General features: G+C 25.4%; 1 protein-coding gene across 4 annotated transcripts in view; it reads left to right on the forward strand.

Annotated features, from left to right (window-relative positions):
- LOC132932412 (uncharacterized) overlaps positions 1-20457 on the forward strand; it is a 34634-nt gene extending 14177 nt beyond the window's left edge. Inside the window, exons 5-13 of one of the 4 annotated variants that reach the window (XR_009662867.1) lie at positions 837-907; positions 1004-1106; positions 1183-1513; positions 2185-2304; positions 2884-8723; positions 12291-12491; positions 14670-14788; positions 17195-17344; positions 18291-20457. Coding sequence is in view for 1 of the 4 variants with exons in the window: in XM_060998782.1 (XP_060854765.1) it covers positions 837-907; positions 1004-1106; positions 1183-1513; positions 2185-2304; positions 2884-7875 (5617 nt within the window). In the remaining 3 variants the exon portion in view is untranslated. Of the gene's footprint in view, positions 1-836; positions 908-1003; positions 1107-1182; positions 1514-2184; positions 2305-2883; positions 8728-12290; positions 12492-14669; positions 14789-16138; positions 17345-18290 lie in introns of those variants that run through there. The other 3 variants (XR_009662868.1, XR_009662869.1, XM_060998782.1) reach the window with 3 other exon arrangements.
- The last annotated feature ends 6914 nt before the right edge of the window (positions 20458-27371 follow it).

The raw sequence follows: 27371 nt of genomic DNA on the forward strand, positions 1-27371 counted from the left end.
TTTAAATCAAAAACTATTAGATTAAGCATAATGGTTGTATAATCCTATATTTTACATATTTACTATACATCCCTAATCCCATTAATAATAATAAAATACATATCATTTGATGCTTAATCAAAAATATATTATTTTATTGAAATAATGAATAGTGATTATATAATCTATTATATTTTATTTAAGTCAATTTAAAATGAGGTTATGTGGAATAATAAATCAATAAGTATAATAAAATATATTTTTAAATATTTAAAATACTAAATTTGAATGCCTTACAGTTTTTATATCAATATTGTGATTTGTGGATAAAAAATTGAATAATATAAAAAAGGACCTTCACTCAAAAAATATTTATGTAAATTTATTTTTAAAACTATATATTAAATTATGAAATTGATAATACGTTTTTCTAAATCACATAAACCAATAGTTAAAATTAATATATCAATTAAAAAATATATTGTACATAAAAAATTGTTTTGACCATTTTGAATTTATGATACAAATGTTATTTGTTAATGATCAATGTTCTATCTGATAATCTATCTGTTATGGCTTATGTAATATTACTCAGTATTTCTATAATTTTTTTCAATTTATTGATAAATAAAAAAAAATATCACTTAATTGACTATTTTAAATTATAAGTAATAATTGCTAAATCTTAAATATTACTTGTGATTAATAAAAGTATAACTATTATAATATTTTTCTATTGGTGTACAAAATCTTAAAAATATCGGTTATATAAATTTTAAAATTTTAAATTTTATCATAAAATTAAACTTATGATTTATAATTTTTATATAATTTTAATTTTTAATTATATGTTGTAGGCGTTATAAGGAAAACTCATCTCACAAAAAAACTTCAAGTAAAATAAATACAATGATATTTGTTTTTTTAGGTAAGATAATACAAAATTAATGTATTACTATTTATTAAAATTTATACAAAATATATTATGTATTTTATATGTATTTATTTTTATATTGTTTTTTAGATCAGAAACTTGATTATATGTTTGATGCAGTATTTCAATTATACTATGTATTTTATGGTTCTGTTAATATTAATTTAGGATCAATAATGCTTCCAGTTTTTAAGTTAGTATCTTATTATTAATAATTAATACTCACTTATAATAATTTTTTAATTGCTTAATAAATATTTTATTTATAGAAAATTATTGTCTGAACATCCAATGCCTAAAAAAATGAAGTTTCTTACATATTTACGATATATTTTGTGTTTTAAACTGTGGAAAAAAATAATTCACTCCTCGGGTATGGCTAGTGCCGTTAAGAGAAAGGAATTGGAAAATATAAGATTATTATTGAGAGGGTTGAATGCTCCATATGATTTTATGATTCAACATGCAAAATATAATTGGGCTAACTGGCCAAAATTGACTATGTCGCCAAACGGAACACCAGATACAATACAAAGAGATTTAAAAAATCTTACTTTTGTTTTGTATCATACAACTTTATCACTTAAAGAGTGTTACAAGGTAAATTTCAAATTAAATGTTTAATTTATTTAATGTCAGTAGTACTTTAAATTAATCATACTGTATATATTTCATAATATTTTTTTTATATTTTACTACATACTAAATGAAAATTATTTTAAATTTACTTTTCATTCATTAAATTTTGAATTAATTAATTTAGTAAACATATAAAAAAAATATTGAAACATACTATCCTTGTTTAATATTTTTAACCATACATACAGACTAATGATTCTTGATTAATTGATATGTCAAATGTATTATTAATTATTAAATGGTACCAGTCAAAATTGTAAAATTGGTAACTAAACATAAACATAAATTATAAGTCTTAATAATTCAACTGTCTTTATTCTTTAACATTGTATTTGATTATTAGAATACTGCAATGCTTAATACTAATTTAAATTTAACTATATCACTCATAATCTATAAAAGTTCTTTTTTAGCATAATTTTTTGCAGTTTAGTTTGGAAAAATATATAATTAACAATATTTAGTATTTTATAATGTAAAACTTAAACTACCTACTATTAGTTTTCAGTACATAAATTGTAAATAAAAAGGCTATAGTACGATTTGGTCAATAATTTTTATGTACTTTTCTGTTTGTATTTACAACTATTTACTAGCCCATAAAAAGTAGTTAATTTTTTTATTTCTTTTAGGATATATTGGATGCTTCAAGAAAAGATATTCCAATAGTATTGAAACCAATTGAAGAACAGTTGAAAGTATTACGACCGGAATTATTTGCAATTTCAGGAAAAGAAGTGTTAACAAATTGGGTAAGATATTATTTTTATTTTTAATTATAGCTTCTATGTTTCTTAAATAATTTTATTATTCATGGTTACATATCAGGAATTAATTGAAAAATATACTTGTTTTTTATGCATAAACCATAGGCTTTACCTATAAATTACCTATATTTATAATGTTATAATAATTTAAGACACCTTTGTGATGTGATATCTTTACTCATTAAATTCTAAATAATAATATCATAACTGAAATGAATAGTGATGATAAAAAACTATTATTTTATGATCCATCCTTTGATTATTATCTGCTCTTTTTTATTTATTTATAATATTGATTATTTTCATTGTGTTATAATTGTTTTATATTTTTAAATTTTAAACAACAAAATAAATTAAAATTATTTAACAAAAGTAACAACATAGTTGTTATCAATATATTAACAAAGAAATAAGTCACTTAATTTTATATAATCAAATCATATTACCTAATTAATTTTATTATTTTAATATAAGGTTTTATGTAAATATTGATTGATAGTAATAAATTTTAATTCTTGAATTTTATATACTATTGTGATTTTAATTTATAACTATTTTTTGCAGAATGAAAATTTTGATGACACTCTAAAACCACTTATACCAACTACACGTTCTTGTAATAGCTTGCTGAGAAAAATCAAGTATAATTTTTATACCCCAGAAAAGTATGTATTTGTTGATGATGAAACCGATCAAGTTAGTTCTATTACAAACATTGATGATTTAAGCAATTTAAAGCACTTAGGAGAAAGTTCAGAAGTTCCTACGTTGCGGGTCAAAGAAAATGTGTCACGTGCTGATAAAAAATGTACGGAAAAAACTAATCTTACGACTTCATCAACGGATAAAGTAAATAATGAAAGCAAAAAAGATGAAAATGAGAAATCTTCTGTTGTAACAATGAAATCAGTAGTTGCTAATGGGGAATCATTCCCGGTTAATGTAAATCAACACCCAAGTGATGATGAACTGCAAATCAATGAGAAAAAATCAAAATCATCTGAAAAACATGCACTACACGGGAACGAAGGCAGATTTGATCCTACATTATCTAATAATGTAAATAGATTAAATTACATGGCTGAAATTACAAGTGCTGCTGTTCATCACTCCTATGGACCCGGATGTTCTTTTGCTAAAGGAACAAAAAGAAATCAATATTCATCATTTAGTGAAAATAGTAAAAGCAAAAAAATTTGCAGAACAAAATCCAAGCATGAAAAAAATATATCAAACTGTAACTCAAATCAAATCATTGATTCTGATTGCCAGAGCTCGAATATTGATAATATTAGTCGTGGCACTTTAAATAATGATAACTTAGTACTTGAAAATCTAAAGAACTCTCAAGATATAAATGGAGTTTCTCGCCTAATGAATGAAACTTCAGCCAAAGATAATAAATGGATATCAAAAGCATCACACCCTGAATTATCTATAACTGCTGTCTTAAATTTGAAACAGACTAATTTTACTGTCAGTGATAAAGACGAAAGTATAGGCAATTGTATTCCTAAAGTTATTGATCTAAGTAGTGATCAGGATGATACTGCTTCTCCTTCAAGTGACATTCAGTGGCCTATAAAGTTATCACATTCTGAACCATATTCTCCAGAATCTAAACCAATGGTTGACAATTCTGAGCAAATGGAAATTGAAACAACAAGCTCTGATACTGAAGGTAACAATAGTCCAAAGACTGATCATTTATTATCATTAAGAAACTCCGAGGAAATAATTTCAAAATTAGTTTCATCTAGACGATCTATCAAGGAAAATGAAAACACACAAATTTATGCTTTGCCTATGGAACAGAAACTATCTCACGTAGAACATCCTTATGTTGAAAATACCATTAATTCAAATACCCGAGACTTGGAAGTAGTAAATGTGTTATCTCCTGTTTCTATTAACTCAACTGATATCCCTATGAATAAAAGTTCATGGGTTCCTGATATGTCATTGGTACATGCCCATAATGATCATAATGATATTGACTGTGATCATTCTCAGTCTTCTTTACAACAATTAAATGGTTTATGTAATTCAATTAACATTAACACTAGTCGTGTTACTAATCAAAATAGTGAAGTTGAAATTTTAAATAATATGCAGTTGGAAACTTCAGTTATGTCTAGACCATGTTCTTACAATCGTATCGAATCAAGAATATTTCCCGAAGATTCATATACAGCTGCTTTGTCTCCTAGTGAAAGTTCGGTTTCAAATTCAGCTTATGGTACTGCATATGATGTAAATCGAATACCTTTGGCAGCTACTGTTAAACCTATTCCTGTTACTGTGTCTCCAAAAGATGTAGCACATGAATTAAATGATTCCGGTAGTAGCATTTATCACAATAGTACAATGAACATGTGTTTTAATGGGTTTAAGAAAAAATCTATCATAGAACAACAACCTTCTTATAATTTTGCAATGAACAAATCTAGACCAACTGATATGAATATTATAGAACGGGGTTCATCAACTAACAAAGACAAACATGATGTTATTGATGTAGTTTCGGATGAATTTAGTGATGTCGACTCCATGGATTTAAGAATCAACAGTGCTGAACCTAAAGATATTAATTTATCTATGTCTAGTCTAATATCAACTGATTTAAAATCAATTAATACACTTAATAGTTTTGAAAAGTGCGGTAATTGGTCTACCATTAAAAATCCATCCGACACATCTAATCATCACCAAAAGCAAAAATTAAAAATATATACAGATCCAACAGAAATGATTTCAGTACCAATTAATCTGAATACACAGTCTGTAATGCCAATTAATTTGAATGAAGCACATGTACAAAAGGTGTTTTTAGGAAATAAAAGTCCTCCACAAGTATATTACAGTCCAATTGCTGATTTCCGTGTTTCATCAGATATAGATATGATAAATCATGGAAATATAGAAGATCCCAATTTAATTCATTTTAAGAATAGACAGAGAAGTTGTGTAAACATGTGCTCAAATGATAAATATATTCATCCTATGTTACAACCAACTGATAATGATCCAAATGTAAAACAAACTATAATTAATGGCTATGATGGAGTTCTTAATCAAAATTCGTCAATTATGAATAATGGACTTTTGTATAAGTATCCAAGACCTGACAGTAACGCATCTGTTAGATATGAAAATCCTCCTCTTAGACTACAAAATAAAAACCCAGAACGCATATCACCACATAATGGGTTACAATATTCAAGTTATGATCAGATACTAGGACCAAGTTTGTTGGAAGATCCAAATCAAAAAGAAGAACAGTCAATGATTAATATGACACATTTAATGCTACAATCTAGTAAAAATTGTAAAGTTCATTATAAATGGCCTTTAAATAAAAACAAAAGTCAAACTTCTTCAAACGGAAAACTTTTAGAAGCTTCTCAAAGTCTGGATTATAAAAGAAATTCAAATGTTTTGTATAAATATACCGATGAAGAATTAAATCAAAAAATGTCACCAAATGAAATTCCAAACCAATGCACTAGTTTGTCATTTAACGAAAGAATAAATAATAGCACTTCAATACAGCCAAACCAACATTTCCAAGACTTATCTAATTTTATTGCACCTGATCATCTTTCACCTACAATGCAATCTGGATCTGATTCTATTGATGAAAAAACACCGATTCAAACAATTACAATCAATTTTAAAGGCGATCCGCGAACAGAACCAACTGATCATCAAGAAATGTATAGAAATACCAAAATACTAAGCCAAAGTAAAGAATCAAGTACATCATTTGGCATGGATGGTTATAAAGCAGCCCACTACTTATTCAATAGGGGCAAGTTATTTTTATGCATGTATCCAAAATGCACCAACAGACATCATTTCCGTGTTATACCTTCTAATGCAGAAATGCTACGGCATGAGTTCACTGTACCATTTGATGACTTCCGTTTCAATATACAGTATAAATATAAACAGTTATTAACTTCAAACCCAAGAACATGGCCTAGTATACCTGAATTAGTACAGTTACCTAAACGGTGTCTGTGTGAAATTTGTGGTGATTTTGATTCTAAATTAAATCAAAATCAAGACATGTTATATACATATGTCGAAGGGAAAAAGCCAAGTATTGAAGAAGACAATTGTGAAAATGAACAGCCTACAAATACGCAAATAACATTGAGTTGGAAAAAACATTTGGCACATCGTTTTACTTCAGAAGATGTTGAAAAACAGTCTATTTCACAGATGATAGAGGATATGGAAAGACATATAAAAAGTTTTGCATATGCTTTTACAATTATTTTTCCACTAAATAAAGATGTGAAAAGCAATTCACAAAATTTACAAAATGCATGTGAAAGTTATTCTGATGCTGCTAATGATAATAATGAATCATTGAATTCTGAATGTAAAGAAAAACTTGATATTGGACATAAATATTTTAATAAAGACTTACATCTTCATTCTTATCAATATTTACAAGTACCTAATAAAGTTATACCAAAACATGTTTTGGAAGAATTATCCAATTCATCATACCAACCACCTAACCAAAATTTATTAGCTACTTCACATCAGTTTGATGAAGAACATTTCCCTAATGAAATAAATAGGTATTTTGTAAAGAACTCTCTTAGTCCTTCATATCAATCAATAAACCTAAATTTAACTAGCCAGTCTTTAAAATATGTTCATGAAAATATATCTAACACATCACATCAAACTGCTGTAGAGAGTTCACCTAGTACATCACATCAATCATCAATTGGAAATCTAACAAATTCTTCTCATCAACCCATTTTAAACAATTTTCCTACAACATCACATGGGATCTCTCTGGACACGTGTTCTTCTTTGAACGATAGAGGCCCCAAACATAATCATGTGTCTCGTTATTATTCTGATGGACAAATGTATACAGAATTCCCCCACACATATCTTCAAGTTCCTAGTGCTCAGTTTCCAAATTCTTCAACAAATTCATACTATGGCTCACCTGTAAATATGCCATCAGATAATTCTGTGCCATTTTGTTCTCCAAGTTTATCAATAAACTCTGTGCCTCATTCACCATCATCAGATTGCAGCATACCATCCTTGGTTGAAACGGTCGCTACTGCTGTACCTGAGCATGCTTTGTTAGATGATAGTTTAGAAGCAGTAAATGCTGCTCATAACTTAATGTTGATCTCAAACCGCCATAGGTACAACAGTACTACTTCAATTACAACTACTAAAACTACTGACACTATTACAGTCGCAAGTACCGCAAATACTAATTATAAAACTGTTAAAAATTCAAGTATTAATACAACTGACATAAAAGCTAATAAAATTTCCATAGCTGACACTATAGTTAATAATATTTCTCCAGCTGATATTACTGCTAATAATAGTTCACTCCTTGACTCTACTAATAATAATATTTCTACTACTTGCAATTTGAGTGGAACTGTACAACCTTCTATAACTGAACCAGAGGATCAAGAAACAGATATTGTCCACAATAGTCGAAGAAAAAAGAAAAAGAAACACGATAAAAAAAAGGATAAGAAAAAAAAGGGAAAGCGTTGATGATTTTTATTAATTTAAGTTTTTATTTTTCCATTTAAGCTTAACATTCCAAGCTTATAAAATTTTAAACAATAGTAAAACCAACAGATTTAAAAAAAATGTTTTTTTATAACATACTGTGATTTTTATTTACTTTTAAACAAACTGTGATAATTTAATATTGCTCATTTTCTTTCTTTCTTCATATTTGCTAAATACAATTTACATTTTAATTATGTTTTAAAACATATTCATTTAAATTATAAAAATATTTTTTCTCTACACAGTTTATTTTAAAACTATAATAACATTTTTGCATTTATTATCTATATTTTGTTTTAAACAAATTTATCACAGTCTTAAAATGCAACGGTTTCTAATAACTATCATCATGAATTCTTAACAAAAAAAAAAAAATTATAAATCACATTAAGGAAGGATAAGTGAAAGTGGACATTGACTGTTAATCTATTCAGTTAAATAGAACATTAGGAGAAAAAAATGTCAAATTTGTTGAAATTTAATTAGTCCAAATATTATTATCTAAGTAATTTTTTTTCTCTTTTTTTTTGCGATAAATGTTAATAACTGAGTAAGTACTAAAGTTAGAATTAATTGTTAAAATAGTTATATTACCAGTCTGTTAAGTATTATATAAGATTAAGTCACTAATGTAACTTGGTACCTACTAAAATTTCAAACACAACTTTGTTTTATCAGGTACCTTAACATTTTCAAAGGTAAATTTGTATCATTTAAAATTCTTTGAAACATACGTAATTAGTTTAAAACTATTGAATTAATTAATGTAATTTGTAAGACTAATATTTGACCACATTGCATCGAACAACTGCCTGTAAATAATCTAGGTAAGAACATTATTTTTAATTGTATATAATTTATATATATGTATACATTAGATAAGTTAAATTTATCTAGCTATTATAGTTAATTAGTAAAATTAAGTTTGTTTTAGTTATGCTATTTTATGTTATCTTAACTTTTTTATACCATTATGAAGTACAATTTTATTGAAGTATATTATGATTACATAGGCGCAATGTCAGTTTTTAACTTGGAGGTGCTAACATATCTGTTTATACTAAACAGACAGGTTTCGGGGCTCTGCTCCCCCACACATTCCATTCAAGTACTGATATCATATTTTTCTCACACACTTTCCTACATTTCATATAATATTATAACACATTTATTAACAAATCTAATTATATTTGTTCTTTGTCTGCGGACTGGATAAAATGTGTTCATGGGACCCCATTTGGTGACCCATGGTCTAACATCATGTTGTTGCATAAGCTCGTTTCCATGTTTCCAGGTTTAAACTTTAGAACCAATTATTTTTAAACAACATTTACTGTATTATATAGATTAGATAATGAAGGATTTAATACTTGCTAAATCTACAGGCTAAGCTCCTCCAAGTCCCCCTCCCAAATTGCGCCTATGAATATGAAACTTAAATATCAAGTATTTTCTTACTGAGGATTCTTTCTGTCTTTCACTAATATAATTTTGGTAATTGATTTTCCTACTTTCATGGGCGTAGGTAGGAAATATTTTCGGAGGGGGTTTTTGTCTAAATCTATATTAATATTATCAAATTATGAATAATTTATTTGTATGTATTAATTACAATTGTTATACATTTGTAATACAATTGTTTTATTTAATTTTGGGTGGTGTCTTAACACTCAACCCCCCCCCCCTTACATACGCCCATGTCTACTTTAGTTTATTTTTTAATTTTTAAAAGTCTTGTAGCATATCATATATATCAGTATTTGTTTGTAAATTGTTAGTATAGTGCTAAATACCAAATTATATAGAAGTTCCTATAAAATATTTAGTAAGTATTAACACTAATTTAAATGTAATTTTATAAATAAATTAAAGTTGAAGTTTTAGTTTCTATTTCATAAAAAAAAAATTATGATTAATTTGAGCAAAAAAAAGAGCTTACTTGGTGTGTAAATTAAAAAATGTTGCTATTCATATCTAAGTCATATTATTTTGAAACTATTGTGTATTAATATTCTAGTCTTGTGTGTTAAATAGTAACTAAGAATCATTTTTGTTTTAATGATTATTAAAATTTTAGACTAAAAATAATTCATAATTAAATTAATGCATAATTTATTTGTCTTATGCCTATTATATTATGATTTTGATGTTTTTAGTCGAAATTCGGTGAACATATGTGATTTAAATATATTATTGTACTAAGTACTTATGTTCAAAAATAAATAAGATTAAATCGTATACTTGATAATTTCATAAAAACCGATTTAATTAATTGAACCTTTATTAAGAAGTTAAGTTGAGTGTAATATTACAATTGCACTTTAGATAATTAACCAGTATTTAGCCAACTAATATAAATTATTGGTGTATGGCCTAAGTTACTATAAATGTGTAAATTAAATTAACTCATTGAATGGAAATTTATCATTATTTTAAACGTTGAATTAATTTTATTTAAATTACTAAAAAAAATTAGACACAAAAGTATAATATTGGAGTAGACAAGGTACCTTTTTTTGCACCCATTGCCCCCCCCCCCTCTAGTATCTGCCTTTGGGAGTAGTCAATACATCGTGTAGTTTGAGTGGAAATGTGTTAAATTTGCATATCGATAACTTTATATCAATGTATTATTGGTAGTTTAATGCTATGCTTAACCCTTTTTTCTAACAGTTTTTGATTGATATTTAAAAAAGAAAATCTATCGATCGTTGTTAAAGATTAAAAACAATACTAATTATAAACGCATCTACCGCGAATATCTGGTTTTCGTGCATATTAAAAAACTGTTTAAAAAAGACGTTGACGTTGTAACTTACAAAATTTATCGCCCTTCCGAACCGATCAACAGATAATGTAAATATCTAGCTTTTTCGTGATATCCAGTATTATAATATCAGGCAATAGTATCGAATGGATCTGTTCATATAATTTGACTGGTGTAATGTATCAAAAAGATTTTAAAAATGAAAAAAAAAATGATTCTCGTCTTTGGATATAACGTATCGCAAAATTAGGTACTTATAAATGATATATACACAATCTACATTTTGGATTTAACTACTGCTGTTTGATGTAAAACGAAATTAAAATGTTGATTTTGCATAGAATATGTATACTTACATATATTATATTAGATAAAAATTCTTTATGCACTACAAATTATAATTGTTGATGGTTAAACGGTTAAAGGCGTTTCTTGCAACAGTTGCAACCTCGGACTACTCTACTTTATATTGATTTTTTAATCGTTCATGTTTACATATATCATGTAATATGTATTTTAAAACGTTATGGTTATTTTCGTGGTATCGAAATTAATTTTGATGCTTAGTGGCATACCTAGAAGTCCACCAAGAGCCGTTTATACTTTAACTCAACTTGACACTAAAGACAATCATAACTTTTCGAATTTTTAAAAGCAGTTTTTTATTAATACTGATTTGACAGTTTTATTATTGTGGATGTAATCCTGAATAGGTCTATAAAAATAAAATCAAAGTTCCTCAAATACCTATGCCACTGTTTATACTGTATTTGTTTACTTTCCCGAAATCTTCACACTCGCCGACGTCATAATTAGTGATGTATGTACTTACCCGCTATAAAAAAAATGATGTAATGACAAATATATGTCGCGTATTATTTGTGTTAGTCTTGCATCCGGCATAAACCTATCAGTTATTATTGTTACGTTTCATGCGTATTTTATAATTATCCTATTTTTTTATTATTTTCAACTCAAGATTTGTCGTGTCCAACATACTGGAATATAGTGTGGACCGTGATGTAGACACGCTTTTATCAGTGTTTTGATTGCCTTGACTATTATAGTATTATCAAATATTTATACTGTAAAAAGTAATAAAATTCATAATTCGTGGACGTTTTTTTTTCACTTCTCCACTACGACCATATTCGACTATTTTATTCTGTGATCTTAATTTTGTCTCAAAAATCTTTTTAAACGTAATTCTTGCTCAATTTATTATGAGATTTGTCCCTTCATTAGATTTTGTTACTAGGTTCAGTAACATAGATGATAGTGGTGGTTAGAGGTAGGGATTGACAATTGGACAGTTTAATACTCCTTCCAAAATTTGAGATTTTTTTTATGAATCCTACTTAACATGTAGAATTATAGTTGAATAATTTGTGTTGAAATTTCAGACAAATGTAACTTTTTAAATTCATATTAAATTGAGGGGGCTCCTACTCCTATAAATTAATCCTGGTTGCACCACTAACCAGGGATATTGACTTAGTCTTATTGATTTAAAGTATTTTACAATTCATATTTATTTTATTATTACTTATTATGAACCTTATATATGGTTATTTTTAGTTACTTTTTGTTTTAACTAATTGATCTTTTTTTATTTATATGTTTACAGGAAAAACCAAAACTGTCGATTTATATATTTAGACTATTTAGAAAAGAATCAATAGTCTTTCAAAATTGCCACAATATATGTCAGTATAATATAATGGGTCAATTTGGAATTGTTTTGTCTTATCAAGAAACGAGTTTTATTTAAATAAATATACAATGTTAGCGGTACAATCAACGGATTCAAGGAAGAAAGCATTCACAGGTACCTACTTAATAGAATATGATTTATTTGTATAATTAAGTACTTGAAATGTTACTATGGTTATTAGCAATTTAGTATAAATACATAATACTGGTTATGGGCTAACAGTAGTAACATGTTAGGTGTTTTATTTTTTTAAATTCTACTTTAAAGAAAAAATTATTTAAAAAAAAATATAGCACATATATAACAAGTTTGGCTATGTGCAGTGAGAAGCCATTTAAGTCATTTTGATATATTTTTAGATTCTGAGCGGAGCAATGAATATGATTTATAATTTTAGAGAAGGTTTAGGATAGAAAATTAAATCTAGTTTATACTTTAGAGGGGTTCTTAATATTTTTCAAAACACTCAAGAAAAACAAACAAAAAATTAAGAAAAACGGAAATTTTGACGCAAATCCAGTTTTTACCAAAACTGATTTTTGTTTTTAAGTACGAATAACCTTAGATACTTGTATTTTTTATAAGCATTTGAAGTTAAAATTTTGACAAAATCATGAAATTTAAAAATGTTTGAAAATGTAATACAAAGTTCCTCTAAAAGTAGTTAATTCTGAAATCAAAAAAATCTAAAGAAATATATAAGCATAATTTTCTTTATGGAAATATTAAGTTTACATTTGGACAAAATTATGTGTTTAAATAATGAATTAGGATATTAATTATAGTCATTATACTGTTATAGGTATTTTAAAAACTTTATTCAAAGGAGACATAAAACTTACATTTATTATTATATTTTATACAAACAATAATATTTCAAATGTTTTTAACAAAAATAAATTCTACTTAAGTGCTGTATTACTAATAGTAAAATAAATCACTTTACCTAATAGTTATACCAAAAAACATGACATGAAATATAATTAGGAAATAGGCTGATAGACAGTCTCCACTCGGAATCGTTTTTCATATTCAATAATATATCATTGAAATCAAATTTAACACATCCAATACAGACACATTACAGACAAAGTATTAGGTATTGACATTTCTTTTTTTATCTTACTAAATACTTAAACTAGATGACTATATTATCAAATGTGTCTATTTGTTAACTTAATGTTACAATTTCTTCAACATTAGTTTTAAGTTAATGGTTACAAAAGCAAGAACAATGTCAATTAGCAAAAAAAAATATTTTTTTACTTTAAAGTATGCAGGGTGATTCTTTTATCATAAAACACTCGTTATTTCAAAAAGTATTCATGTTTTTAAAAAAAATTTTTACATAGTTTAAAGTTGTTAAAAATCAACATATTTATTAAAAAATTATATTTTTTATCTTTGTAATTTTTAAGTTTTTTACTTTTTTGAATGACAACATAGAATTTTAGTATCATATTCCGAATCAGAATAATTTTTTGAGTATTTTGATACATAAAAATTGAATTTAGGACGAGTAGTTTATGAGTTATACTATTTAAAGTTTAGACAAGTGAAGTAGTGGACAAATAATTTGCGGGGTAACCTCGTATCACTCCACTCCGCACATCATAACTTTAAATACTTATAAGTTATAACTCATAAACTACTCGCCCTAAATTCAATTTTTATGTATCAAAATACTCAAATAATTATACTGATTTGGAATATGATATTAAAATTCTATGTTGTCATTCAAAAAAGTAAAAACTTAAAAAAATATCAGAAAGAAAAATATTTAAAAATTTAATTATAATTTTTTTAACAACTTGAAACTATGGAAAAAAAAGTTTTCAAAAACATGAATATTTTTTGAAATAATGAGTGTTTTATGATAAAAGAACCACGCTGTATAGTGTTGTTGTGCAAGTGTATAATATATGATTGGGCCACCCTTATCTGCTGTTTATTGGCAAGTAGCCACTTTTTTTTTTTTTGATAAAATCCTTAAAATTGAGTCAAATCTTAAATTCTAGCTAAAATAATTTATACTTGTACTATAAAATATATAATATTTTGTCTATCAAATTGGATAAATGCAGTAAAGTCCTATAAGCTATAGTTCAGTAGATTTTTAATTATAAATATTCAAAAATAACGCAAATTAAATGCTGGTTTTTTTTAAGTAAGGTTTAATTTTAACACCACTTAGGACCTTATCTATTTAACAATTTAAGATGTAAAAAAATAAACAAAATTGAATAATTAAAGCTAAAAATATATAACATTATTGTGTTTTGATTTTTATAGCTGAATAAAAATGTTATCAAAGCGAAAAATATGGCAACTAACCACTGAAAATTATTTTTTCAGTCAGAATTTCAACAATATTATTAACTACTAATTAGATGAAAGTTCAAGATTTCCAGGTACAATTTAATATAATTAGTTATTAGTTTTAACATAGTATAATACATACAATAATTTAGTTCATGCAACAAGCTTAGGTATTTTTTAAATTGATTTTATTCAAAATTAGTTTTGACATTTTATTACTTTATTAGTAACATATAATTTAATTTAATAATTCAAAATAGCTAAAATAGAACTTATTTTTAGAAAAATGTTGATAAAAAATCTGTTAAGTCAAGAAGCTTAATTTTATGATTTTTAATTGTAAAAGTATTATTGTTTTATGATAATTAACAATGTATATGTTAAAATTTAAACATTTTTTCTTGTATTTTTTTGAAGGTGCATAATTTTTATTTCGGTAACTATTGATGAAATAATTCTTATATCCAATACTAGAAATATATAGGTACACAACTATTTTTATGATTAATTTTTGCATTTATACTTTTTGTTTTAAATAATCTGACATCTATTTACAAAATACAGTAATTTCATAATTATTAAATAATATAAGACTTAATTTAATTACTGATATTTACTATCAATACATTTTTACAACACCCCTTAAAATGATCTTAGAGAGGCATTAAATTGTCAATAGATAAATGAATAAAACAAAATAGTTTAATACATTTCTGAGTATTAAACTATAAATTGTCATTTAAAAATGTATATTATTTTAATTTTTAAAAAAGTAAAAATTGATAGCAAATTATTAATGGTTTACCTATATTTAAAAATATCCAAAAACAATATTTTGAAAAAATTATTTTTTTTTGAATCAATAAATGTCTTAAACTCAAAAATATTGAAATTTAAAAAATTGTAAAAATAAATTATTTAACTTAAATAAATGTTTTTACTTTTTAAAATTTTAAGTCAGATTTACAAATTGGCTATTTTGAATTTTGTCAAATTAAATGTTATTAAATTATACTTTATTTTAAATATATAAAAAATAAAAATAAATATTGTTTATTATAAATATAGCACACTGGTCAATAAATTATAAACATTTTAAACATGTATTGATTAAAACAAAAGTCATTCCATTTATCAATTCTTTCTGTTACACCTATGTATTAATTCAAAAAATGATTAAGAAAATGTAGTTAATTTAGGAAAAGTTAGCAAGTATAAATTTTAATATTCTATTTTTTCAGTTTTCATTTGGCTTATTAGAAATACTTCTAATAGTACCTTATAATAGTTCTATTATATGGCTTCTATTAATTTTATATGTTCTTTTTTATTCCTTTAAAAACATAAACAAAAAAAGTTACTAATCTTAAAATTTTACAATAACTGTTTTAAAATTTTAAAAATGTACATACTACATAATTATACATATATTTTTATCACAGTTGTGTGCAATATACAGGATGTTTCAAAAGTCTATTACAAATTTAAATAGCTCGACAATCGTTAGCCACAGGTAAACGACCCATATACTAATGGAAAGATAAGATAACCTAGTTTATTTTAAGTTATCTAGCTGATAAATTTGGCACCGTAATGATAAATAAACTAGGTACTGTAATATAAATTTTTGAAATCGAATGAAGACTTTTGATACACTTTTATTACTATTTTGGTACATATCAAAGATGTTTTTTAAGTAGTATTAATATATCTTTTAGTTTATATTTTATTTTTGACTAAGATAAGGTTTATATTAAGTTGTATTTTTACTTTTATAGCCGGTTTAATTATTTCTTCAATGTGTTTATTCGCTGGATTTTGGTTATTTCTTATGGTCCTGGGAGCAGTGCCACAACCAAAGGGAGGCCAGACTCCCCTTGATCCATAACTTTTGTCCATAGTATACTAACAAATTTAGAAATTTATTGGGAACTACTGTTACGCTACTGGTGGGCACCCCTCTTGATAAAATCCTGGTTGCATTACTGCCTGGGAGTATATGATTTTTTTATCTTTCATAATTCAGGAAATGAATCTTATACTAGGTTTATTATGCTTTGTATTGGACTTGACAAATTTCATGAACCTATTTGCACAATTCTATGGTAATGTAGCGTATGTTGATATTGATATAAGTTATAAACAATATTTTTGTTAAAAATTAGATCAACCTACAAAATTAAGAAAATACATATTTAGAACAATAAATATTAATATAAATATCCCATCTTCTTTACTCAGAATTTTTTCAGTAAACAAATTTAATAACCTATTATTATGAGTTACTTAACGACAAGGTAAACCAATAAACAGCATAAACAATTACACAGCACAAACAAGTTTTTTGACATTTTATGTTTAAATCTGAATTTTAACCAACTGTTTTTGTGGCCTCACTTTATATTATAATTTAATTAACTTACTAGCTATATTTAATATAATATCATTATGACAATTTAATATAATTGTGTGTGTATGTGTGTATATTTTTTTTTCAGAAGAAGGATATAATAGGTTTAAATGTATCTATTAAATCTGAAGAAATATTAAAATACATGTCGAAATTGCAAAATTTGATTAGCATTATTTAAAAAAATACTTATTTTCAAATTGTCATCAATCTGAAAAGTAGTTTAAATCATGTTAATGTAAGTAAATAATAAAAATATTAATGCTTATATCTACTTTAAGTTTGAAAATAAAAATTAATTTTATAATTAAAATCCTATTAAAGTTAATATTTTAATGAACCATTAAAATTTGTTTTTAGATAGTCAACTTTACTTTTTAAACAATACTTTTTAATTTATTCTAACCTCTGTTAAGTGAATTTTTACTTTGTAAAATAATTTAAAATTAATATTTTACTACATTTATTACAAACACAATTTAATTTCATATAATTTACATCTATCTTAAAAACTATGTGAGAATTTATAAAATTAACTTGTCCAAAATACTATTTATAGCTAGAGTTTCCATACATCCTGATTAAAATATAGTGTTTCATTGTCTCAATAAAGTGTTTTGGGATCATCATTATTCAAAAATTAAACTTCAAACATTTTGTCTTACTAAACACATAAAAAAATAATATTGTTTTAATAACAGATAAAATAATCAATTTCTTTATTTGATTGATTGACAAAATCTATTATATAATAATTTTCCTGGCTTGATTGTGATCATTATTGATGAATATGATCTCTGTTTTTCTGTTTTCTAACAACAATATTTGTTATTCTCTAACAAAAATTTTTATTTTTTGATAATTTGGTCAGTTACTCATTTGTAACAATTAGTTGTTGTATCACAAATAAAATAAAAATACACCTAACAAAAATATAATACCCTATCTATGGCCAAATTCTATATGAATAAAACAGTTGATTTGTAAACTTGAATCATTTTTTTCCAAATTATAGAGCTTTAAGTTATCTATATTTTTTATTAACAATTTTAAAATATACTAACAAAATTGTGTATATCAAGTTATTTATATTGTACTTAAACTTAGAAAATAATAATTGTAGTAACTAAAAGTTAATACATTTAACTTATCACTATTTTAATACTTAAATGTTATGTTTTCAGATCAGATAATAAATATTAAAAGATTTACTATATAAGGAGTTACGCTGTTGTAACTTAAAATTATTTACATATTACGAGATACCGCTCATCAAAATCCTAATTAAACTCAGTTATTGGCACTGTCAAACAAGCAGAAGAAGATGTGTTTGGATAATAATATCCTAGCCTAACTAGAACACTTAATATTATAATGATCAGTTGATGAAACATTTCATTTGATTGTAACTGGGTTACAAAAATCATATTTAATGATGCAATCATGTCAAATAATCAATTACTCAGATAATGTTTTCGAGTTATAATTTAAAAAATATAAAAAAATGTACTCAATAGACCTATAGATAACTTTTTTAATGTATTTTTTTCTGTTTTAAAATAATTGATTTGGACAATGTTATTTTTTTTTTAAATTTATGTTAGTGGTAATGTTTCCTAATTTATCATGGTCATAATTGATCTCAATATTATTATAATTTATAATTTTTTGTGCTGCCCCTTTGAGGTTTAATGTAAATAATAACAATGATATAATAATAATTTTAACATTTTATTTATACTACTATTATTTTCATTATTATTATTATTATTATTATATTTTTTTTTTGTTATAGCTTTCATTTGTTATTAATATAATTGATAATCCTATTGATACATTATTTTTTGTACAGGGGAATTATAATAAAACATAGGCTATTAGAATAAAAAATGAATCCAATTATTTCATATTTTAAAAAGCAAAAAAAAAGTTATGAGCTCATTTATTATAATTATACATTGTAAAGTTTGTGTGTTTTAGTGTATCTTGTACATATTGGTCTTGCTAAGACTTTATTATTATTAAAATATATTATAAAGTCATAAATAGCTGTTGTTTAACAAGTTTACTTTTTATTACTATGTATAAATTAATAATTAATTACGTGTTTAATTATTGCAAAATAAAAATTTTAGTATTATGGTTTTAAAAAAAGGTGATATATAATATGATGTAAACAAATATCACTATTATTTTTGTTGATGCCGAAACAACAGACAGTTGTAAAGGAAACATGATTTAGGATTGTTGTATGATCAAAACCTTTTTTTCATAATCATCCAATCAACTATTGTTTTGGCACCAACAATGTAATATAAACTAATTTTAAATTATATAATATATTATTTTCATCATCGTCATTATTTTTATTTTTATTATTATTATTATTATTTTTATAACATTGTACAAAATCACTATACATTATTATTATTTCTTTTTTTTACTTACAATTATTATACATTAATAACTATGTAGTAGGGTTTTGTTCGCGACCTCTGCTTCTAACATATTATATATATATATATATATTCCTTAACGTCGTAGCATGTCAATTGTATGTTTTTTCACCTAAACCATAATATAATATTATAATATATTACAAACATTATATCTTTAATATTATATGTAATATTAAGAATGTTATTTACTCAATGTTAATATTGCTTGTTTATGGTTTTATATTATATATTATTATTATTATTATTATTATTATTATTAAAATATAATACAATAAACATGTGAATGTTTAAATAAATATACGATACTATGTGTATATAATAACTAGATTGATGTTATTGTCTGTATATTTTTTTTTCAATTTATAAGCTCATGCTCTATATCATTATCATTATTTTAATTTGAGGTAATTAAAAAAAAAAAAAAACTTACAATAAAGTATAAGACTCATCACTGATTTCAGTATGGCCACTATGGCAGACGTTACTATTCAATTGAAAATAAATCTGTATTTTCATAACATAATCTTATAATGGTGTATCAACTATTTTTCTTCGATTGATTTTAATAATTTTTTTATATTTTTTTTTTTATTCAATATGCCTAATACATATTACATAATATATAAAATATAATATGTATGCCTATTACACCATCACAATATTAATTACATTATTTTGTGTAAACTTAGAAGTAATTTTGTATCCTTGTAATTAATTTATGAAACATAAAAATAAAACAACAAAAGTCAATATTCGTGTATAATTATAAATTATATTATATTTTCAATCAGTTGTAAATAATCGTTCTAAATGTTAATTATTGTTGTGTAATTATTATTATAATTGATGTTGTAATCTTCTCATGAATTAAACCAAAGGTTTTGTTTCAATAGTTTGTTTATTTTTCATTTCAGTGACTAATTAGGCTGTACTGCTCAATTGTTCACCGATTTCAATTTCTGTTGGATGATAGGCTGAAAACTTTACCAGTCCTTGGTATAGACGTCGAGTTCAAAGAGTTTATTACTCTTCACGGTTTGTGCTGTATGTTTTTTAAACACTGCTGCAATCGGTTATTTTATAGTGAATTATTATAAAGTTGATTTTTTTTTAGCAAAAAAAATGTGCTTTAAAAATGTCATATCTGTTTATGTGGCCATTTAAGGATTGGATGTCTATGTGGTGGTCTAGCCTACCACTCTAAAAAGATAAGTTGTCAACTTGATAGTTTCTCTATAAATGAGAAGAAAACCCATTGGCCATCTTTATAATATAGAGGTTTTTAAAATTATAAAAAATAGAACAAGCAGTTCAGGCGTCATGCTTTTATTGTACAACGATCTAGACTCTAGAGTCTAGAAGATTGCACGACATCCACTCACTCATAGTCAGAGATCTTGACTATCCTAAAAAATATTTGCGATAGCGAATTAAGTATATGGTAGCAAACAGATCTGCGGGCCTTGTCTACAAGCTTAATAATATAAAATATAATACTTTTGCACCAAAAGTGTACCTTTTCCATAAATAGGCACCTACCTACTTGTTTTCACTAAATGTGTTATTCACGTTTCCACCAAAACAATTTATATACCATAAAAAGCCGTAATACAGACATACAGTAAGCTTATTTATTAAAAGATAAGGGACATAATCGATAACGATTTATAACTTGAACTACTGGTCTTTACAAATAATAATTGTGTTCTAATTAATGTCTCACAGCCGTAATAACCTTTGGGACTAACACTTGAAAATCTTAAACCACTCAACTTTGAGCAGTTATAACTCGCGAACGGTTAAATGAAAAATAATAATTTGAACGTTAAAATTCATAAAAAAAATAGCCTTATTATTTTATGATATTTTAAATATAGGTTGCCATTTGAAAATCAAAAGTTATTTGTGGTTTCACTATTAAACATAAGAGTGTTAGTTATATTAGTATATTATACTAAAATGTCTAAAATAATATATTAGTTGAAATAATGAATGTACAATGATAAAAGATAAAAGAATCACCCTGTGTATAATATTAAAAAAAAAATACAAATGTTAATAAAATTATTTTTATTATAAGAATACCTAGTTAAGTATAAAGTAATAATATAATAATAAGTCGGGGGTTGGTTGAATATAAATAGAAAATATGTACTATTATTTAAAAAATCAAATAAGTAGGTACCTAATAGGTTTTTTTAACATAAAATCTTTTTAATTATGAAACATTAAATTGTCTTAGTAAATAGTAAAGTAAAATAAGTAATATAAATTGAAATGCAATATGAGTAGGTTTTATATTTATAATTATTTATTAAAATTGCTCTACCTATTTTGTTTTATTTATTAAAACGATTTACAATATATACAAATAAAAATTTAATAAGTAAATTTAATCATATTAATATTGGTTATTAAGCATAAGCGCAATTTGAGGGGGGCTTAGGAGGATATGCCCGCTCAAAATCAATCATAGCTCCCCCAAAATGGTTTGTATCTTGTATGTATTCCATTCCACCTTTATATATCTCAAGGAGCATACACACACTACATACATGACGTATGCAAATTATAATAGCCCCCCAAATTTATAACTCAAATTGCGCATATGTTATTAAGTGACAGGAGGTTAACATGTATAGGCACTCAGCAGTTGCATCCGATCTGGAACTATATTATAGTGTTCTTAGCGTTAATCGAGGTGTTCAATTTCGTTTGCCGTTGGATTGTTTAGTTGTTTAACGTACCTAACAGGTAGCGAGTCGAGATCTCTAAGTGAAAAGGTTATTTGAATATAAATTTAGATTCGTTTATTTTGATTATATCCACCTGTTCACCCACAAACTAATCATGTTTAAATGATCATAAAATTTAAATCATATCACCAGTTGTATACGTGGTTTTCGTGAGGGAGGAGGAGGGACGGTTATTGGTGTTTCGTCAGTATATTACTACGTGAAAATGATTTTATTAACATTTATGAATCTATTTTTCATTATTTTAATAGTTAGGTTTTAATGGTTTTGAAACTTTTTTTTTTTTTTTTTTTGTTAATTTTTTTAGTATAATAACTGTTAATATATGTTTTGTTATAGGAAATGGATATTATTGTCTCTTCACCGACTATTCATTCTCCCCACTCCCAACCGTCTTATTATTACAATGTTTTATTTTTTGTTGTATTTAGGAAACCAACTGAACTGAACAGAATAAATAAAATATTTTACAGAACTAGAACATAAGATAAGTATTGTTTTAAGCTGCTGTCTAATGCTTATAATATGTATACCATTAATTAAATAATGTGGTAAAATTCGTATTAAAATTAATAATACATTTTAATAATGAATTGTTCTATCGTTCTATGTGTACTTAAGAATCAAAAGTTAAATTAGATTTTTTCCATCAAGTCTTAGATCTAAACTTAATATTTGAAGTCCAGTCCAGTTCAAAATTCCAATTATCCGATTAAAATTCAATAAAATCCAAAAAATTATACTTTCACCTAAAATTTTAAATCTAGGTAATCTATACACCTTTATTTTTGGAGTTAGAATAAATAATTAAAATAATAAATTTCATAATTTGATGAATTTACCGTTTTTAGTCGAATTTTAATAGTTGATCTTAATTCAATTATTTAAGACAGCAGCTCTAAACCTTTTTTTGTTCAATATTTTCGATAGTTTTTTTTTTCAAATTATTAAAATTTATAGAAAATTAATTCCTTAAAATACCAATAAGTTGAGGTGATTTTTTTTATCCGAAAAAGAAAGAGGTAATCTTGTAGAACTAAAAATGTGTGCACAGAATAATAATAATTGTAAGACCTATAAGTTAGGTTAGGTATAGATCACATCACTTAGTAGTCAGGTAATGGTAAAGTCTACGATTTATAAGTAGAAATCGGATTTTTTGGGTTCTATTTAAAAATGTATGTAAATTCCACTGATAGTTTTATTTTAACCCGAAAAACACATAAAATCTACCAATGATAAAATCCATAGATTACACCTATTTTTCGTTAAATCTGCATCGAATCATTATCAATCCAAATTTTAAATTGTATTTAAGTTATTTATTTATTTTACTATTAACTAGCTATTTATTATTGATAATTAATAATTATATATATATATATATTCTATTAATTGTATTTTTATCTTTTTTTCAACTAGGTAACTAAAATAACTAGTGATAATTATTATATATATATGTTTTAAATTTGTATAAAAACAGTGAAATTTAAATTTTTTCCAGGTAAAAAAACGTACCGGTGGAATTTATATGTACCCCAGTAGTCAATAACTAAAATAATGATTTAATAATATTAATGATAATTTGATGTACATTTATCATGTAAAATAGGTATTTATTTATTTTTTTTTTTTTGGATGTTAGGGGGCTAAACCTGTGTTAGTCTTCACCCAGTGGTGTGATCACAAGAGGGATCAGGGTGTCATATCCCCTCCTTTGGATTTTTTTGTAATCTACATGAAAAAAAATTTAGGGTCTATGACAAGTCAAAAATGAATATCCCTCCCCCTTTCAAAAAATCTGAGCACGCCACTGTCTTCATGAGATTATTGTCCACGCGGCATCACTTTTAAGTACTGACGAACGTATTAAAAGAATAGATAAATGTTGTCCGGTTTTATGTATTTATTATTGTATTCCGAACGTAGGGTTTATTCTATGGAAACGAATATTTTTAAATCAACGTGTACAATCTATCAAAAGTACATAAATAGCTAAAATAATCCACGGTAAATGATGATGACGACCTTCAATGCCAGCGACAGTATTATGGGTTTTTTTTAGCATATAATTGTGTGATTATTTTAATAGTGCATCATATGCCGAGAATGCAATTATTCAGAACGAAATTTATGATATCGTAGGACAATTATACAACGCCATAATTATTATGTTGGTATAATAATATAGGTATTAAAATATATCGAAACTTAAATAAGTAGGTAGGTAGATGAGTCGTGGGTACCTATAAAACGTAAGAATGTGTTATAACTCATTGTTAATGCTCTGTGTTGCTTAATTTTTACTATTTAGTACGTATAGGTAACTATTAAAGCTGAAACAAATATAGATAGTTTAAGGGGTTAAGTGTCTATATTATATAATATAATATTCAGTAATTTTTTATTTTACGTTGTTTTTTTATACAACGTTGTTATATGAAATCCGAATATATCTAATAACATTGGTCATCAATATATATATATATTATTTAAATTATTAAAACATTTAACATTTTACCTATTTTATTACCTATTATCATATATTTATATATATTTTCATTTATAAATAAATAAATTGTCAAACAAATATCGTTTAATTATAAAAAATAAAACTTAATATTAATTTTTGACATATTCATGAAAGCATATTTTTTTCATATACAATTGTTTGTAATAATTTTTATGATTAAAAACACTGTCAAGTTTAGTTGTTATAATTGTAAATTTGAAACAAAACTGCATTGCTAGCCGAAAAGGGGACTGTCCTTAATTTTAATTGCATCCCAAAGACAGTACAAAAAAAAGTCTAATCCGCGATATGCGGTACAGGTTGTGTTAAATTCGAGTTGTACCCTGATCAGGAGGCATTTATGATTTTAAGATGTGTATCATACTTGTAAATTATAATTAATATAATTAAATAAATATTATTATTGTCAGTTTGATGACGACTGTTATGCGAATTACTTATAAATTTGTGAGCTTTTTAATCAAAGTACAATGAAATTTTTTGACTAGTTCGACTGTGATATATTAGCTTAAGCAAAACTTAAGTTAAAAATACATTTCTAGCCTATACCTCTAATGATGTATATTGACTTATTGTGTATACATTATCGTCCTTATGCCCAGTAAAACTATTAATATTATTTTACGATTTTTACGTATATATTTTATACTAAACCGAAAACTTCCAGATCCCTATTATATTAGCCATAAATCATAATCTACTCGTAGTAGGTCGTTTATATCAGTGATTTTCAACCTGGGGGTCGCCAAAAACAATAGACGAAATGATTTTTCCATATTATTTAAAAATAAAATAAAGTTATAATTTTTTATTTTGTTGTATATCTATAATAATGTAACAATTATCGGATGAAATTAAATGTAGAATCTGACTTAAGAGTAGGAGTCATTAATTTTTTTGGGGGGTGGGGGGGGGGGGTGAGGCCATGTGGTGACTAAAATTATAGGATATCTGTATAATTTATTTAATATAATGCCACTTATATTATTATGAAAATATCATAATTGTTACCATTTTTGTATAACTATATGTATTTATATGTATATGTATTTTATGGTTACCATGTGGTCTTTACACTTAGTAAATACATGTATGGGTATAATATACCTAACCTAACCTTGTGTTCAAAATTGTTGCCTAATGCAGTAATGCTAAACATTTAGTGTAATCCGAGTGTATAAACAATAATTCTAGATGAAATGTGGCGCCCATAGATAGATAGGTTAGTTGTATTTTGGTGTAGTACAAATTTCATCTACACTCGAAACATATATATAATTAATTTAAATACTAATTTCTAATAATAATTATTAATAATTGTTTTTTTTCATCTGTGTTACCAAGGTAACCTATACAAATCAAAAAGACTAATTGTGTTTATATTTATTTTAATAGGTACGTAAAAACCATATTTTGATCGCAATGGGCAATTGAAGAATTACAAATTACAATGGCTATAAACGTTTTCCGGACAATGCGAACCATTTTGCAAACAAACCGAGAAAAATCGATATAATAGTTCGTGAGCCTATGTTAATCATCTAGGACAGATATACCAACAGCCATTTTTATATATGTAAGATATACACAATGGCAATTTTCAAAATATGCAGATTAATTTTAAGCTATTGCCTATATATTTAAACCATGAACCTATTCACATTGTTTTACAATAAGGTGATATTAAGTCAAAAGTTAATAAAATATATATAATATGATATAAATAAATACTATTATAATAACTAAATAACTAATAGTTAAGTATCAATAATATTATGATAAATGCAATGTTTTCGGCAAAAATTGAATTAAAATAAATTACTTCGACAACAATATAAAAAAAAAACACACATCATGAAATAATATTATATACTTATAGTAGTATAATAGGTTGACTGTTCAGAATAGTTTTTCATACACAATGATATAAATTATTGAATTCAAAAATACGATACTCCTTTATAGCGGACCCACTCGACACCTATAGTGTACAGTAGAGAGATACCTTGCACTAGACCCCCTTTCTTATTACCGCGGTTTTGGTGGTTGAGGGACTTAAAAATCTTTTGCTCCGGCGCGATTTTCGTCTTGCGTTTACTTAACACTTTTAAGCGAATATGGCGGTTTTAGGCTGCATACTTAGATCGTGTTTTTCGGACGTTCTGACAATCGTCTTTGAATTTTTCGTACGCGAGAGCAGTTTATCCGGCACCTCCTTCGCGTTCATCAACTCCATGCAAATTTGGAAGTTATCGTCGCTCCAACAAGGATACTTGATACAGTCATATAATGCTGCGAGTGGTTGCCGCGGGACGCACCACAGCTCCGCATGAATAAAAATATTTTGTGAATCCGTAGCTCCGCATGCACCGTATTTCCGCACGGTTGAAAAAATGAACGTGCCGTAGCTCCGCATTCTAAAAATAATTTTAAAACCTAAAGTCCACATGCCATAAAATTAATAAAGATAGCGCTATGTCGGCGTAAAAGTGTAAAACCATGTTGAAATTAAACTAT

This window comes from Rhopalosiphum padi, chromosome 1 (assembly GCF_020882245.1).
Source record: "Rhopalosiphum padi isolate XX-2018 chromosome 1, ASM2088224v1, whole genome shotgun sequence".
Taxonomy (NCBI): domain Eukaryota; kingdom Metazoa; phylum Arthropoda; class Insecta; order Hemiptera; family Aphididae; genus Rhopalosiphum; species Rhopalosiphum padi.